At 41.1% G+C, this 16,235-nt stretch overlaps 2 protein-coding genes across 4 annotated transcripts; one reads left to right on the plus strand and one right to left on the minus strand.

Annotated features, from left to right (window-relative positions):
• Positions 1-3,544: 3,544 nt before the first annotated feature.
• On the plus strand, positions 3,545-14,843 carry septin7b (septin 7b). Of its 3 annotated transcripts, none has more exons than XM_028979301.1 (15): positions 3,545-3,756; positions 5,685-5,689; positions 5,811-5,913; positions 7,235-7,341; positions 8,211-8,311; positions 8,425-8,559; positions 9,497-9,614; positions 9,702-9,794; positions 9,882-9,978; positions 10,138-10,189; positions 10,343-10,468; positions 11,908-11,928; positions 12,361-12,496; positions 12,737-12,882; positions 14,036-14,843. In XM_028979301.1, exons 1-15 carry the CDS (start codon positions 3,753-3,755, stop codon positions 14,073-14,075), a joined length of 1,284 nt encoding a protein of 427 aa, XP_028835134.1. In that variant the 5' UTR covers positions 3,545-3,752; the 3' UTR covers positions 14,076-14,843. The 3 variants fall into 3 exon arrangements, with proteins under 3 accessions (XP_028835134.1, XP_028835133.1, XP_028835132.1); XM_028979299.1 differs by having other exon boundaries at positions 3,624-3,756; positions 5,688-5,689; XM_028979300.1 differs by lacking the exon at positions 11,908-11,928 and having other exon boundaries at positions 3,606-3,756.
• LOC114789874 (protachykinin-like) lies at positions 13,875-16,104 on the minus strand. Its single transcript, XM_028979302.1, has 5 exons — positions 15,789-16,104; positions 15,612-15,681; positions 15,485-15,508; positions 15,262-15,318; positions 13,875-15,175 (listed from the first exon to the last, which is right to left on the minus strand). The coding sequence occupies exons 1-5, from the start codon at positions 15,966-15,968 to the stop codon at positions 15,165-15,167; spliced, it is 342 nt and encodes a 113-aa protein (XP_028835135.1). The 5' UTR covers positions 15,969-16,104; the 3' UTR covers positions 13,875-15,164.
• Positions 16,105-16,235: the final 131 nt, after the last annotated feature.

Here is a 16,235-nt window from a genome sequence, read left to right on the forward strand (position 1 = left end):
TTTTAGCTTCAGAGATGGAGGAACCATGCAAGCAGTACTGGAGGCTCGGAGAATATGAAGTGCAATACAAGGTATAATAAGGGCTGTGAGGAACAGTTTCACTGTCCTGTGTAATGTTCCCTAATCGTTTTCACCTGTGTTAATTGTATAAAGCTGCCCTGTTCGTTTCTGTTCGCTGTCAGGCCTTTAAAGTTATGTTCCATGTTCACCAGTGTCAACGTCTCGGATGTCTCCCCTGTCTTGTGCTTCACCATTAAACCCCAGGTTTCGTGATGTCAGGTGATTGCGTCCTTCATTCCTCATCTTCTCGTCACTCTTCGTCCTCCTCTCCGTACACCCGCCTCGTCATGCCCGCATGGTTGTGACAACTTTACTATGTGAAGACGAATCACCATTATTGTGCGCATTCAAATATGATCTGAACCAGGAAAGGGCGTTTCCAGTAATCCAAACAATGTTCTCTAACACGTCAATGAGAATAGCATGAACAATACTATCAAATGTCTGTGAAGATTCTCAGTCATCCAGGTGAATTTGTCTGAAAGTTGAGTCATGACAACTGGACTTTCTTTCTTTAAAGTAGAGACGTTTCATCCACAGAACTTTGTCAGAGTGTATAATGTAACTTTTACCTACAGAACGTGTTCTGGATCGCATTCAACAAGGAAAACTGAAGCACTGCATTACAGGATCTGTAGTTTGTGTGTTATCAATGCTTCGTTTCATTGGGCCAAATAATAGGTCACCTATTGACACCTGTGTGTTACATTGTTTATTGATTGGCTATAAAGGCACATGAGATGACTGCACATAAAAAAGCCAAGTATGTCTGTGTAGCCAGATGAAAACAGAGATCTGTACCCTGTTGTGCTAAAGAAATAAAATGAAGGGGTAAAATTATTGTTTTTTTTATTATTATTATACAAAAGGTTAAAATTATCGTCCAAATATGATAATTATCATACTAATGCTGTCTCAGACCTAATTCCCGGGTCTAAATCCTGACTGATATACTTCATGAATTATGTTGCTGTGTAGGTATGCACACAGCTGCTGGGCTACGGCCTTTTCTAAAATTTTCGATATAAACAGGAGGTGGGATATTAGGGTGGTAATAGCCTAGGGGGTAACACACTTGCCTATGAACCAGAAGACCCAGGTTCAAACCCCACTTACTACCATTGTGTCCCTGACCAAGACACTTAACCCTAAATTACTCCAGGGAGGGGACTGTCCCTGTAACTACTGATTGTAAGTCGCTCTGAATAAGGGGGTCTGATAAATGCAGAAAATGTAAATGTAAATGGATATTGGTCTATAGTTCAAAACCTTACTCAAGATCTGTTTTTAACAATGGTCCCGATGACTGCTACCTTGAAGAAACTTGGTACATGACCAGTGCTGAGCAACAGATGAATAATTTTAAGGATGGGATTTATAACATCTGGTGCTACCTTTTAAGGACGTTTGTAGGAAGCAGATCAAATATACAAGTTCATTGATTTGATGATGGGATTAATTCAGGCTCTTTAGGGAGTGTTGAAAGTCTGCTATTGGAAGATTGTTTTCTCTAGTCATAAATAGCTGTTTGTTATGTTTTGAACCTTATCTCTGATCATAACAATATTAGCATTAAATAAGTCCATAAAATCGTCACTACTATTATATCAAGTAATATTATCCATGTTTTAAAGCGGAATCTGGGATTGATTTTGCTCTTGCCTTTTAGGGTAGAAAGGTATGGCAATCACGAAAACATGTGTAATCGTTAGACCAAAGTATTACATTTTTCTCTTTGACTTTTCCTTTTGAGGGGAGCAACATTATCTAATGTATTATGAAGTGTTACTTCATTTAATCGCTTGGTTAAGCTCAGCGAGTTCTGAGGGTGAGTTGATCAGTGGTGATAAATATGGTAGGATAACAAATGGTAGGATAATATAAAATTCTACTTTGGGAAAGGGGACGTGGAAATGGGGAAAGGAAAGGATTGTTCACACGGGGGACACGCCCAAAACCAACACACACATGACCATACCTAAAAACTTGTGCCCCGGGATCATTACACAGGCCCTCAAGTCACAAACAACCGTGAAAGAAAATAATTAAACCATACCGTATGTACACCACATTCTGTAAAAGTAAAGTAAAATAATGCATCTAATGAATGCCTGCTCCTGCACTACTGTGCAGATATGATGTGAAGCATATGAACAGATAGGGCCACCTGCAGCCAAGCCTGTTCTCAATCTCAAAGATGTGAGGGTGTCTATGAAGAGCATGTAGTAGATGTGGCTGCAATGGTCCCTGTATTTCGTACTTGGGGAATAAATTGAAAAGAAAAGGGCAGATTACAATCACAACTTCTTTACTGTTTCTGTATGGGTTCTGTTCATTTATGTTCTCATGCACCTGAAGTTCTCAAGTTCAGCAGCTTCTGCCATCGCATCCTTTATGCTCCTCTTCACACTGCTACCGTCTGGCAAGTGCAACAGGACATCCCAGTACTGGAACAGTTTCTACCACACCACCATCAAACAGATGAATTCCCAGCACACTTTCTAACCTGCTAATTAACATCAGGACTCACTGAACGTCTGCACAAATGCACACACACACATACACGCACAACTGTACATGCACAACAGTGCAATATCACGTCTCCTTCTTTTTCCCTCAATCATCATCTTACCTGCACTTTAACCCACTACTTACTTTAAATTGTAAATAGACCATTTTTTTATACTTATATTCTAGTTATCTTCGTTGAAATCCCTAGGTTAAATGTGCATCTGCTGGTTTGCTCCAAACGTTATCTCTCTGTTCTTGCATAGTGACCATAAAGGCATCTATCCCTGAGTCTTTTGTTTCTGTAATTACTAGAATTGGAGTCTGCAGTCTAGGATACCAAGAAACAAGTTGCATTCAGGAAAAGCAGGCAACGTTCTGGGCTCTGTTACCTACTCATTGAAGAATGGAGTTGTGAGGAGGGCAAGGGGCCTTATGAGATCCTAAAAACTCCCTAAAATAAAGCCCATGTCAAACTCATGTAATGTTTACTAAAAAATAGCGCACAAAGTTACTAAAACGAACTCATTCTTTTTAGGGGTTTGGTTTTTTTGGATGGTGCATTTTATACGTCTTATCCTAATGCTACAGAACATCCCTCCTACCTGCAACAATGGCATCACAACCGAATAAATAATGTCGTTTTTAACCATAAACGAACCATAACCATATCACTACATCAAAGAACGTCCGTATCTCCTAACAGAACCAAGCCACCCAGCGCACGTCTCGACAACATTCCACCAGTGGGGGCGAGAGATGTTAACCGTACCGAGCTGCCACGGGACTCTCCGACAGCTTCGTCGTGAAAATACGCCGTGAATGTTGAACAAACGTCGGTTTTATTCGGTGCGTTGTGATGAACATCTAATGAGTGCTGCATTCTGAATTTAAGTTTGCGAGAATGGTCGTTTATCCAGACTCGAGACACGGCTTTTCAGTTCTACAAAAATATTCAATAATTAATTTAATAAAAAAAAGCTTCCGGCCGCAAGCCTCGACTCTCTCGGGCCCGTACGCGCCAGGCCGGCGAGTTCTCGCGAGATTCTCGAACGGGCTATTCCCCATCTCGAGATACGCGCGTTTCAGCGCGGCGTGGCGCGATTTACGTGAGGGGGGTTATCAGAGGGGAATGTCGGTCCGTGCGTGATCGGTTGTGTCCGGCGGCCGGGAGCGTCAACATCATGGGTGAGTTTTCCCGTCCCGCTCGGTGTTGCTGGAACGACGCCCGGCGGATCCCGGAGTGAGTGTTCAGGACACTCTGAATATGAATTAGCCAACGCCCAAGAGCTGTTTTTACACTCGCTAAACTGGGTGAGCGCGAGTGAGGCATTTCCTGTGGGGGTTTTCCCCCCCTCATGTGTCAGTCCAAAATCAACTTAAACCGTTGTGTTCAAGTCTTATTTCGTCCGGGATGGTAGTTAAACAAAGTGCCAGTGAGCGATACATGCCAACCACAGTGCTAAAAAAATACAGCACGCTAATGGCTGCTACATTAATTAGGAGCATTGTGTGATTTACCACACGGCAAGCTAATCAGCTAAGCTAGCTGCTAGGGTTGATTTAGGTCTGGTCTACTAGTCAGTTTTCTGACTGACTGTATGCGCATTGTGCTTTAAAGTTCACTTATGTGTGGCTAATTTTACTTTTTTTTTTTATTGTGTTAACCTCTTTAGAGTTATAGCCATAGTACGTTTCCTCAAAAGAGTGCTAGTTAGCTCGAACATGCTAACCCAAGTTACGGTACTTGCCGCGAAACGCACGGCCTTTACATAAATTCACGGTCCGTGCAACGAAACCTACCTGTCCGATTACATCGACATTTGAACTATTTATTCCAGTCAAGATGTGCTCAGTGCAGCACGTAGTTTATCAGCAATTGCAGTCTAATTCTACCCAAGTTTCAAAGGAGTGTGAGGATATTTCCAGAAGATTAGACTCGCCTATGTTTTTAACACTGCAGCTAAAGAATTATATATCAATGTCAGATGTTTAGGAGTATTTAAATAGGGAAGGAAGCTGACCGATTATTTTCTTACGTATTTGTCAGGCTGTATGTCAGATGTGAACTAACAAACTGAAACCTATTTGACTATATTCATGCATCATACATATGACATTTTATATTATTTGCAGAGAGCGTGTGTGTCTTCTAGGCTATAACTTGCCTGATGATATCTGCAGGAAGTTAGTCACATCACCACTACGAAGTCTGGCTGATTTGTATTGTATTCGGAGACAGTAGAGCACATGCTGTACCATGCAATGCAATTGTGCAAAACAGTAATCTGTAACTTTTGAAAGGAGATAATCCTTGGCAGCCCATTATTGGTATATCTCTGTATTAAATGATTTATTGACTAAATGAAATACTTATGTCTGTCTCTGTAAGAAGGCATGGGTGATTTTAATAATACCTGCAAGCTTTATTTAGCGAAAGATTTTTGCCAGACAATGCATTACTCATCCAAACAAATTCTTCTAATGCACAAAGAACCATAAAAGTGATTGTCATTGTGAAACACTGCAGCACAGCACACGGATCACACAACACATTTAACCAGTCACCTTGGTGAGCAGGGTGTGTACCTTGTGAAATTTGTGCAGTGGCATTCCCTTTGCGGGTCTGCTTCCTTACCTGCTAGGCCACCACGTCCCCTGTGTGTTTATTGTGAAAATGAACAATCATTACAAAAGCTTCTTTTTTTTTATGCATTCTGATTGCTGGTTTTATAGGAAGGGTCATTGCTTTAGGCTTGTTGTTCCTCTATGTTCTGGCATTTGCTTTTTAATTTGCTTTACATCATCTAATTAGATGGGCAAGAAAAGGTCATGCCTGCCGACTGTAATGATTTTTGCGTGAATGTGCACCGTGTGGTATTATGTCAGCAATTCATTTTGTCATTGCTTGCTTTGTTTTTTTTTATATGCCTTGGGTCACACGTTGTTCACAATTACAGATGTTCATTTCTATCTCCCATCTCCCTGCCCCCCACCCCCCACCACATATATATATTTATTTTAAACTGCTGCCCCTCCATTGTATGGATACTGGACTCTGTGACTGCTCTACCCTCCTTCCTACGGTGTTCTGTTTATGTTTGGGATTAAAACAGCAGCAGTAAGTATGGTCTTCCCAATAACATACTGTTTTAAAAAAATTCTTATATATACATCCTACCAGCTCCCAGTTGATTCAGAAAATCACTAAAGTGTGTGTGTGTGTGTGTGTTTGTTTTCAGCAACAGAAGAGCCTGGAGGGGTATGTAGGCTTTGTAAGCCTCCCCAATCAAGTCTACAGGAAGTCAGTGAAGCGAGGCTTTGAGTTCACTTTAATGGTTGTGGGTAAGGATGCTTAATATGAAAGGTTCATGATGAATCTTTTTTTTTTCTTTTTCTTCTTTCTCCTCTTCCGAGTTTGTTTCCTGTCCATTAAGTGATGTACATGCATGCTCGTGCAGCTCTGTCTTTTGGGAGAGAAATATTCTGTTAAGACTTCAAATACATTCTTGACTTTTAGGTCATACGACTGACACAGGAAATGCTGTTTGACTAATTAAATTAACTAGTGTGTGTTTGATCCTTGTGGGTAAAAATATCTTGTGTGTTTCTGATGTTGAGTTAATGCTGAAGCTTTCATTGCAAAATGGAGTCTTTGAAGAACCGCCTAGATTTACAGAAAACGTAAGGAAATTAGGTGGCTATGGTCCAAGTCTCCATTTGGAGCCCAGATTTGCCACTGAATTGCCTTCGGATAGCAGACGAAGGCAGTTTCACACTCTACAGAGTACATTGAAGAGAAGATGTGACTTCTGTCTTGAAAATTGTATTAGAACTTTGGTTTATCTAGAGTTTAAAGAAAATGGATGACGTCCTGTGAGTTTGATTACTCTATTTGGCACACTTACTGCTGACTCTACCATCTGTACATTTTTAGAGGTTTTCCTTAACTGTCCTAGATATGTGAAAGTAATTAATGAGGAAGATTCCTGTTCTTTGTGAGTTTAAAATTGGCGTGCCTCTGTACACATGCTTTGTGTAAAGCTCATCACTAAAAAGAGCTGTGAATAAAGGTTTATTATTTATGACGAAATAGTGCATGTGATTCTATTTTAGCTCTCAAATGTTCAAATTAGATAAATATACTTACTGTAAGTCGCTCTGGATAAGGGCGTCTGATAAATGCCATAAATGTAAATGTTACTAAAAGAATGAAGACTTTGATTATCACATTCATCAGCTCTCTTTCCAGAAACTGTAAATCCCTTAGAAAAATGTAAAAACCTTGTCTTGTTAATAAAAGGCTGGGTATCGGCCATAATTTCTTTTTGAGTCTTTTTGTGTGCCTAATCAGTAAGATGCTGGTTTTTATGCGAGTAGAGTGCAGTTTACAGTACTATTGTTAATGGCTTCTGAAGCAGAGCAGCCTTCAAAACTGAAACAGGCCAGCATGCGTGATAATGGGGACCCTACACTGTCTATAGTCCTCCTTTTTTTTTAAATATAGGCTAAATTGGATCATTTTATTAATGTTTTTTACGAGTCAGAAATTGCCAGTGCTGTAGTGGGAAAACATAACTAAAACAGAATTACGTTTTAAGCAAGTAGGTTGTAAGGATGTTTACCAAAAGAACGGCCTTATTTTATTTCTGCATCCATGTTTTAGGTGAATCTGGTCTAGGCAAGTCCACACTGATCAACTCCCTGTTCCTCACCGATCTGTACTCTGGAGAGTATCCCGGTCCTGCACATAGGGTCAAGAAGACTGTACAGGTACAGACCCCAGCTATGCTCTCACACTGCGGGGTGGGGCAGTAAATGCCAGGACAGGTTCAGGACATGTTGTTGAAGTTGCTTTTTCAAGAAAAGGTCAAGCCTGCAACAATAAATCCATGGATGTAAACCCCACAGTACAGCTGATTAGTGGCTGCTATATTGGATTGTGTACCACAATATCTTAAGTTTTATGATTGAAGTACAATTTCTAATTCTCTATTGCATTTGACATTTGATTGGCAAAGCTGCAACAAAATTATCCTTGCTTTTCACTTTTGTTTTGTAATTTAAATGAATCATTTCATTACATTTGCATTTACAGCATTTATAAGTGTCTTGCTCAGGGACACAATGGTAGTAAGCGGGACTTGAACCCGTGTCTTCTGGTTCATAGGCGCGTGTGTTACCCCTAGGCTACTACCACCCCATTGCATACACTATTATAGAAACATCCATGTACATAGTGCTGCTCACTGCTTAGCATGTTTCTGGTTTCTCAGTATACTTAAGTAATATAACATTGCTGTCCTGCATGTTGACACTTGCAGCTTCTAGTTCAACATATTTCTTTTTGACTGATACCTTTATTGTTTTATTCTGTTTTCCTTCTGCTCTCTCAGTAAGAGTGTGCTGATTTAGATGCTTGTTCAGTAGGGTTACTCTAGAGGGCACATCAGGTTAAGCATGGAGGGTTCTTTGTGCATCTAAAGAAGACAAGCAGTGTAATGAAAGATAAGAGACTTCAGACTGCTGGTCTTGGGTTTATGGTTCATTTTGTTTGTATTTATAGCTCATAACAGTGTTTAAAAGTGCTTCAGATAGGAAATTGTCTCATGAATAGCTGATTTTAAACCTCTTTGTCTCAGGTCGAGCAGTCCAAAGTGCTACTCAAAGAAGGTGGAGTCCAGCTCCTACTAACTATAGTGGACACTCCAGGATTTGGTGATGCTGTAGACAATAGTAACTGGTATGTGATATACAATGCCCAGGAAATTGAATGGTTCGATTTCAACTGCCTTCAAACATACAATGTTGGGAGTAACCCGGACCCACATCACTGTGGTGCGGTTTCTGTTCCAGCTGGCAGCCGGTCATTGATTACATTGACAGTAAGTTTGAAGATTACCTGAACGCAGAGTCACGAGTGAACAGACGGCAGATGCCCGACAGTCGAGTCCACAGCTGCCTGTACTTCATTGCTCCCTCAGGACATGGGTGAGTATTTGTGGATTAACCTCATGAATGTTCACTGGTCTAGTTTTCTCTCCATGCAATCATAAACCACACCAGTAAAGTAAGTATTTGGAAGCCAAATTGTGCAAGTTGTCCCGCTTAAAAAAAAAAAAAAAAGCCGGACAATTTCTACAAACGATGGCTGCCATCGTTTTTAAGCCGGACAATTTCTACAAACGATGGCTGCCATCGTTTTTAAGCCGGACAACTTCTACAAACGATGGCTGCCATCGTTTTTTAAGCCGGACAACTTCTACAAACGATGGCTGCCATCGTTTTTTTAAGCCGGACAACTTCTACAAACGATGGCTGCCATCGTTTTTTTAAGCCGGACAACTTCTACAAACGATGGCTGCCATCGTTTTTAAGCCTGACAACTTCTACAACGATGGCTGCCATCGTTTTTTAAGCCGGACAACTTCTACAAACGATGGCTGCCATCGTTTTTTTAAGCCGGACAACTTCTACAAACGATGGCTGCCATCGTTTTTTAAGCCGGACAACTTCTACAAACGATGGCTGCCATCGTTTTTTAAGCCGGACAACTTCTACAAACGATGGCTGCCATCGTTTTTTAAGCCGGACAACTTCTACAAACGATGGCTGCCAAAGATTTTTTTGCCGCACTCACTGCAGCATATTTGTTTGTTCCAAAGTTCAGCCCAGCTGTGACATACGCAGGTCCACTGATATGATTATTTAACAAGTTTCCCTGGCCTGTCTTTGGTCCTGCAGTGGGCTAGATTATGGCTAGATATATAAAAACCTGGCCTACAGGACAGCTATATTTATTGCAACCAGCTATTTCCATTTGTGGTTGTGTGTTAATATGTACCGCGTTCAGAGTACACTTCTGAGCACCGCTATTTCAATATAGATTAATGAATGTTCACAATAAAGTGAAAACTCTTTGCTGCAGATTGAAGCCATTGGATATTGAGTTCATGAAACGGTTGCATGAGAAGGTGAACATCATCCCCCTCATTGCCAAAGCAGACACGCTTACTCCTGAAGAGTGCCAGCAATTCAAGAAGCAGGTGTGTTCTCAAAATGCAAACATTTAAAGTTAAGACTGTTCCTAATGATTTTCAATCTTCTCACACTCCCTTGCTCTTCCTTTTCAGATCATGCATGAAATCCAGGAGCACAAAATCAAAATCTATGAGTTTCCTGAGACGTATGACGAGGAGGAGAACAAGCTTGTAAAAAAGATCAAAGTAATTGTTTTGTGTTATGCTGAATCTTATTATTTCAATTGAAAACACTGTACTTCATAAGGCTGTGTAATCTCCAAACATTTACAGGAGCGTTTACCTCTGGCGGTGGTTGGGAGTAACACAATCATTGAGGTGAACGGCAAGAAGGTTCGGGGCAGACAGTACCCTTGGGGAGTTGCAGAAGGTTAGAGAAACTGTCTCAGACAAAATCTTACATCAGTCTATTACATAATCCTCCCTTTCAAGAGAAAACCATATCAGATGAATGTACCAGTTATTTAAGTTTAAAATTGGTCTGTATAGACTTGATACTTTATATGCTATCTTGATCCTTTTCATGCAGTTGAAAATGGAGAGCATTGTGACTTCACCATCCTGAGAAACATGCTGATCAGGTAATGATTTGAAACTAATTTGACACAGAATAGGTTATATTGTGGCTTAATGCATGACAATGTTACTTTCCTCTTTACACAGGTTATGACTATTTAACCTAAGAGGTCCTATTAAGAGTCTGAGCTAAAATGAATTTGTCATCTTGCCCTCAGAACACACATGCAAGACCTGAAAGACGTAACCAACGATGTCCACTACGAGAACTACAGGAGCAGGAAGCTGGCTGCAGTCACCTACAATGGTGTGGACAACAATAAGAGCAAAGGGCAGCTCACCAAGTGAGTCTTGAGTGGTCATGCAGTTGAAGGTGTTCACCAATCACACTTTAGGCTAACGCTGAGGTCACCATCTCTTAAAGCCTCCGACACAGCCCCCTTACATGTTTGTTTATCTCATTAATTGCACTTAAAGTTGGGCACACATTGTGCGTTTTTTTCCACTCATTTGGTAAACATGCAGAAAAATTGTTCCGGTCATGATAAGTGGGTTGAGGCCACGTCAGAAAGGCTTATGTGTGTTCGCCACAGCTCAAACCTTCCTAACACGCTGTACTGCCATGCTTGCACTCCAGTTCGGTGTTCACCCATGTGCAGTGAGGACATGGTCGTCTGTTTGCTGGTTAGGAGGGGTGAAGCACAGCTCTTTACCTCATGTACACTATATGATCAAGATGAGATTTGGCCTAATTTCAGGAATTTGCAATGGCCCAAAAATGGCATTTATGCCCATCTTAACACATTGGATGTTCACAGCTGATCCCGAAGCAGCTTTTGAATCACCTTGATAAGCAGGAGAGGGCCTGTTTTTGTTTTTTGTCTTTTCTTTTTTGTATGCCATTTATCAGTCGCCCATATCCAGATCATATTATATTCAGTAGTTACAGGGACAGACACTCAGGGTTAAGTGTCTTGCTCAGGGACACAATGGTAGTAAGTGGGGTTTAGACCTGTGACTTCTGGTTCACAGGTGGGTGTTTTACCCATTGTGCAATTACCATTTAACTACCATTAACCAACATTTTCTGTAAGCTGATCAATGCCACTTGCCTTGGGTACATAATACATGAAATAATAAACATAAATAAAATTTAAGTAATGAAAATATGAAGAGGGACTTAAGGCTACCTTTTGATTTGTAAATGAACACAGATAAACAAAGCCTTTAAAGTGGATTTTACGTGGATGTCCACAAAACAGTTCTAAGCAGATGCTCTAAATTCTTGACTGCACAAGGAAGGGTGTAGCATTTGGACCAAGTACAGAAAATCTAGCAATCGTGTGGTGCAGTCACTGAAAAAATATTTTCGCTTTTATTCAAATATACTGATCTTGTATGTGGTGTAAATATTACACAATTGCCAGAGAAACACTAACATAAGATGCAGATTATGAACTGAATGAAATCAATGATTCAGCCTCATTAGACAACGTCTTTGTGTTCGCTTGCAAAGTGGACTTGCTTTATTGGAGTAGTTTTCCAGTATCGCTACAGTATACTGCTACAGTAGCATCTACACTCATACAATTTGTCTTCAGTTTCATGTTAGTGTAGATTATGATAGATCAGTTTATTTTATTTCACTGCCATTTGTATTATGTTATGTCATCCTATCACTTAAAATCCACTCTCTTCACATCTTGTTTAATGCTCCGTTCATTTGCTTCCTGATGCATGGTTTTGTTTCAGCATGCTAAGTTTGTGTGTTTCTGTTTTTTAGACTTGACACAGTTGAAGGCATGTAAGTGGTCATTTATGTTATTTTAAACCCTTGTTTCATTTCCTTTCCTTTTTTTTTTTTTTTTTTTTTTTTTCCTGAACTGTGGGTTGAGACTCCCGAGCACCAGGTTCTCCCTACTATCTCCTTACTGAGTAGTGTAAATTGAGATCAAAATTTTGAATTTGAACAGTACGTATGCCAATTTTGTGATTTTTCAGGTGACTAGCTTGTGGTTAGACTTGTAGTAACATCAAAGCAGTAATGATCCCTACTTTAGTTCCAAGATCAGCTTCTATGTTTTTGCCCTTCTGTTTATCTTATGGGAAAGACAGACATTTTTCTGGAGTACATTTGCATGTCTTCTGTGGGTGGGTCAGACCCTGGTGTGGGGAAACCGTAGCTCAATGGAAGGACTCATGTAGTTGACTCAGGAAGTGTCTTTGATTTCTGTAGGAGTCCCCTGGCACAGATGGAGGAGGAACGGCGGGATCATGTGGCTAAAATGAAAAAGATGGAGATGGAAATGGAGCAGGTGTTTGAGATGAAGGTGAAGGAGAAGGTGCAGAAGCTGAAAGATTCAGAGGCAGAGGTAAGACGTTTTTCCATTATGACAGTAAGTGTAAAACTGGAGTTTAGTCAATGGATTCTGCAACACCACACACTGCTCCAAGCCCTCAGCTAAGAAGGGTGCTTCCAGTGTTTGTGAGCAGTCTACAATCATGGAAAAGGTTTGTCAGATGACTGAAGTGTAGGCATTAAAACAACCATGGCATCGAGTTACCTGCGTGTGCGCGCACTATATAACCCCTGCTGGTATGTGTGGATACAGCTGCAGCGCCGTCATGAACAGATGAAGAAAAATCTGGAAGCTCAACACAAGGAGCTGGAGGAGAAGCGGCGCCAGTTTGAGGAGGACCGGGCCAACTGGGAGTCCCAGCAGCGTCTGCTGGAGCAGCAGAAGCTCGATGCCTCCAGGTCTGAGCCAGTCTGGAGCAATCTCCTTTTGAGTTTGTCAGCGCTGCTTAATAGCAGAGCCTCGAAAACACAACTAAACAGGAAGTGGAACCCATTGGTTCTTCGGCCATCTAACTTCAGAGGCCATGAGAAATATTTTTTTTGCCCACTATAAGTACTTGTAGATCCAGTTTGTACTAGGGCTGCATGATTTAGGGGAAAATACATATTGCGATTATTGAGATCAATAAAGTGATATTCGATTGCGATATGATAAAGGACACTTGCTTGTATATCAATGAAAAGTCGCATACTAGTAGTGAAATGTTTAATTTCAAAGTGAAACATACAAACTGCCCAGTGCTTTCAAAATACAATATTCTACAACATTAAATAAATCACAAATAGCTCTTTTACATTACTGTCGAACGACAAACCCTGGTAAGGCTAAACAACTGTTTTGATTATATTTGTCCATTATAAAATCCTGTATTATAGTTCTTACGTTTAACCAAACACAGGGATGCATAGCTTTGCTAGCTTAGCTAAGGTTAAGATTGGTAAACTGATGTGAATTTCTTTAGGAAACCTTCAAAGTTTGAGAAGTTAACTAAACAGCTAAAAACTGTCTAAATAGTTAATGCCTACGTTTAGCCAAAACGTTTGGAGGCTAACTTGAACACGGAATGCATAGCTTCGCTAGCTTAGCCTATCTTAGCTAAGGTTAAGACTTATAAAACAGGATTTTATAATGGCCAAATATATTCAAAACAATTGTCCAGCCTTACCTATGAAATGTAATCCCCGGGATCTGGTTTGGCGCGTACAGCGGTTTGTACAGCCCCAAGCAGCACAAGAGTGAGGCATTTTATGCACTTCTCATCATAGACATGTATATGCTTCACACCACAGCAGAGCCTATTGCAATATGGCGGCAACGTTGACGTACGATGCAGCGCGTCATGCGGTGTCTAACCATATGTCTCCGAATCGAAAGTCATGTGACCAAACATGTCACATCCGACTGAAGTGAGAATGAGAGAATGGATCGGATATGTTGCCGATCTAATCCATATACTAATCATTTAAATTGCAGCTTTTTGCGTTGGGTGCAGTGGAAAACGCCTTTTGGTGTTACTGATACACACATTAACTTGCTGTTGTTCTTTTACAGGACCTTGGAGAAGAACAAAAAGAAAGGGAAGATCTTTTAAAACAGTTCACGCAGCGAACACAGTGTCACGCAGTTGTACTTGCCATCCGGGACAGCCGTGTGCCGTTGGTCCTATGCTAACACGCGTACAGCTGAGTTTGGCCTGTCAGTACTGTAATGTTGGAGAAGCAGACGATGGCTGTTTGTGGACTTCAACAACAGGTTTTGTGACCTTGTTGAGGCCAAACCCATATATATTGATGTCCTATTATTTTAATTTCCCCCCCTTTAACAACTTCTGTCTGCAGTTAAGGGCAGAGATATGTCTAACTGTTGCACAATCATGTTAGAACAAATGCCATGTAATGCCAATGTTACTCAGCCAAAAGGTCACCTTTCATTCTCAGATTTTAAGAGGAGAAATGGAATAGCTGTGGGCTGTATCCTCTCTTGGGTTATTTTTTTTCCCCTCCTTTTTTTTTTTTTTAAATGTTCCAGAATATAACCCTGTTTCTGTCTAGCCAATGGCCTTGGACCACCATTTATAACTTCATTAAAATGTCATTGTTCATTTAGTTTATTTTTATATATATAAATATATATATACCGAGCCAGCTATTGTAATTTTTATGTATGTTAAATCCTGAATTGAGTTGATGTGTACAAAGAGGGAACTAGAGGAATACAAGGGTGGCTGACTGATTTAAACAACTTTCGACACATTAACAGCAAGTCAACACCATTTCTAGTCATGTATTCCACTTCTGTATTTTTATTTTGGTTTTCTCATTCGTATTGTACAGTCACTTAATAAACTTGTGAAGATACACATTCGATTTATTTTTGTGTGAAATTCAGTCCTCGGTTTCTAGAGGGCGCTGTTGGGCGATACTTGGATTCAAATTCAATCAGAATAGATTGTGTGTGCGTGTTAATGTGTTTTTTTTTTTTTTTTTTTTTTTCCTAAATTGTGCTATAGTTCTCTGCGGAACACAGATAAACCAAACCTGACATAAATTCGGTTATTACAACATCTGCCGAATATGGATAATTGTTTCAGACGATCCCATTGGGTTTGCTCACACGGGCCAAGGACGTGTTTCGCCAACGGCTGTCCTGTAATCCACGGTGGCTTCTCTGTGGACCTCGATCAAGGGAAACCTGCAACGCAACGTGGGAAAAAAAAAAACCAACAACTTCATTCCCAACCGGCCGCCACAGCTGTGTCTGGTGTTATTCACACGTACCTGGGACGTCCGAAAAACGCTTTCCCATCAAGCCAACAAAAGAGTGGAATCTCTGTCCTGTAATGACAGTAGTACGTCACTTTTCTGTGGTTTCCAGTTGGTTAAATAACCCGAGCAATAATCTGCTATAAACTGTCAGATGTGTGATTTTATATCCCGTCGTAATTGACGTCATTGTTAGGCATTTGATGTTATTGCAGTTCATGTTGGACGCTGTACTCACTTTTCCTGGTCGCCTGTGTTTTTGCTGTTGGGAACGTGAATGTGGAGAAACAACACACAACTTTAGCCACGCGTAAGGCGTCAATACACGAAACGTGCGCTTGACGTGACGGGGACGTGTCCCTCACCGCCGGACCGCCTCCCCATCAGAGCGAAGAGTGTCCCCTTCATCCTCCGCAGGAGCAGGGCGGGCTCCACCTGGACAGACGGCGACAGTTTTCCGAATGCCGATACCCCCGGATCCCCTAGATCGTAATAATAATAATAATAATAATAATAACCCGAAGAGAGAGATTTTACCAAACCTCAGAGTGGTTGTCCCTGGCCAAGTTGTCTTGGTTGGAATTTAGTTCCCGGCAGAAAACATTTGCCGAAATAAGTAGCAGCAGCATCGGAAGAAGGATTTTCATCATGTCCCCGAGAACGCGCTGATTGCGATGAGACGAATTCACTGGATGGAGAACATCTCTGCAGAGACGCGCCATTTATAATCGCCGCTTCATAATTAACCTCCCGAACAATGACGGGGGTTGTCGTCATCGGCATTTCTATGTGATTCATCGACGTTGGTTCGAACCGTGGCCGCACGGTGGCCTCGCACGTCCCGGCTCGGACCTTGCGTGTGGCTCGTTTGCGTGCTCTCCCCGTGTCGGTGCCGGTTCTCCGGTTGCCTCCCACCAGGTCAAGCTGAATTTAACCCTGGCTGCAGTGTGCAGGGACGTCAGTGGCACCTTGATGGTTCAGGACACTTT

The sequence above is a fragment of the Denticeps clupeoides genome, chromosome 5 (assembly GCF_900700375.1).
Source record: "Denticeps clupeoides chromosome 5, fDenClu1.1, whole genome shotgun sequence".
Taxonomy (NCBI): domain Eukaryota; kingdom Metazoa; phylum Chordata; class Actinopteri; order Clupeiformes; family Denticipitidae; genus Denticeps; species Denticeps clupeoides.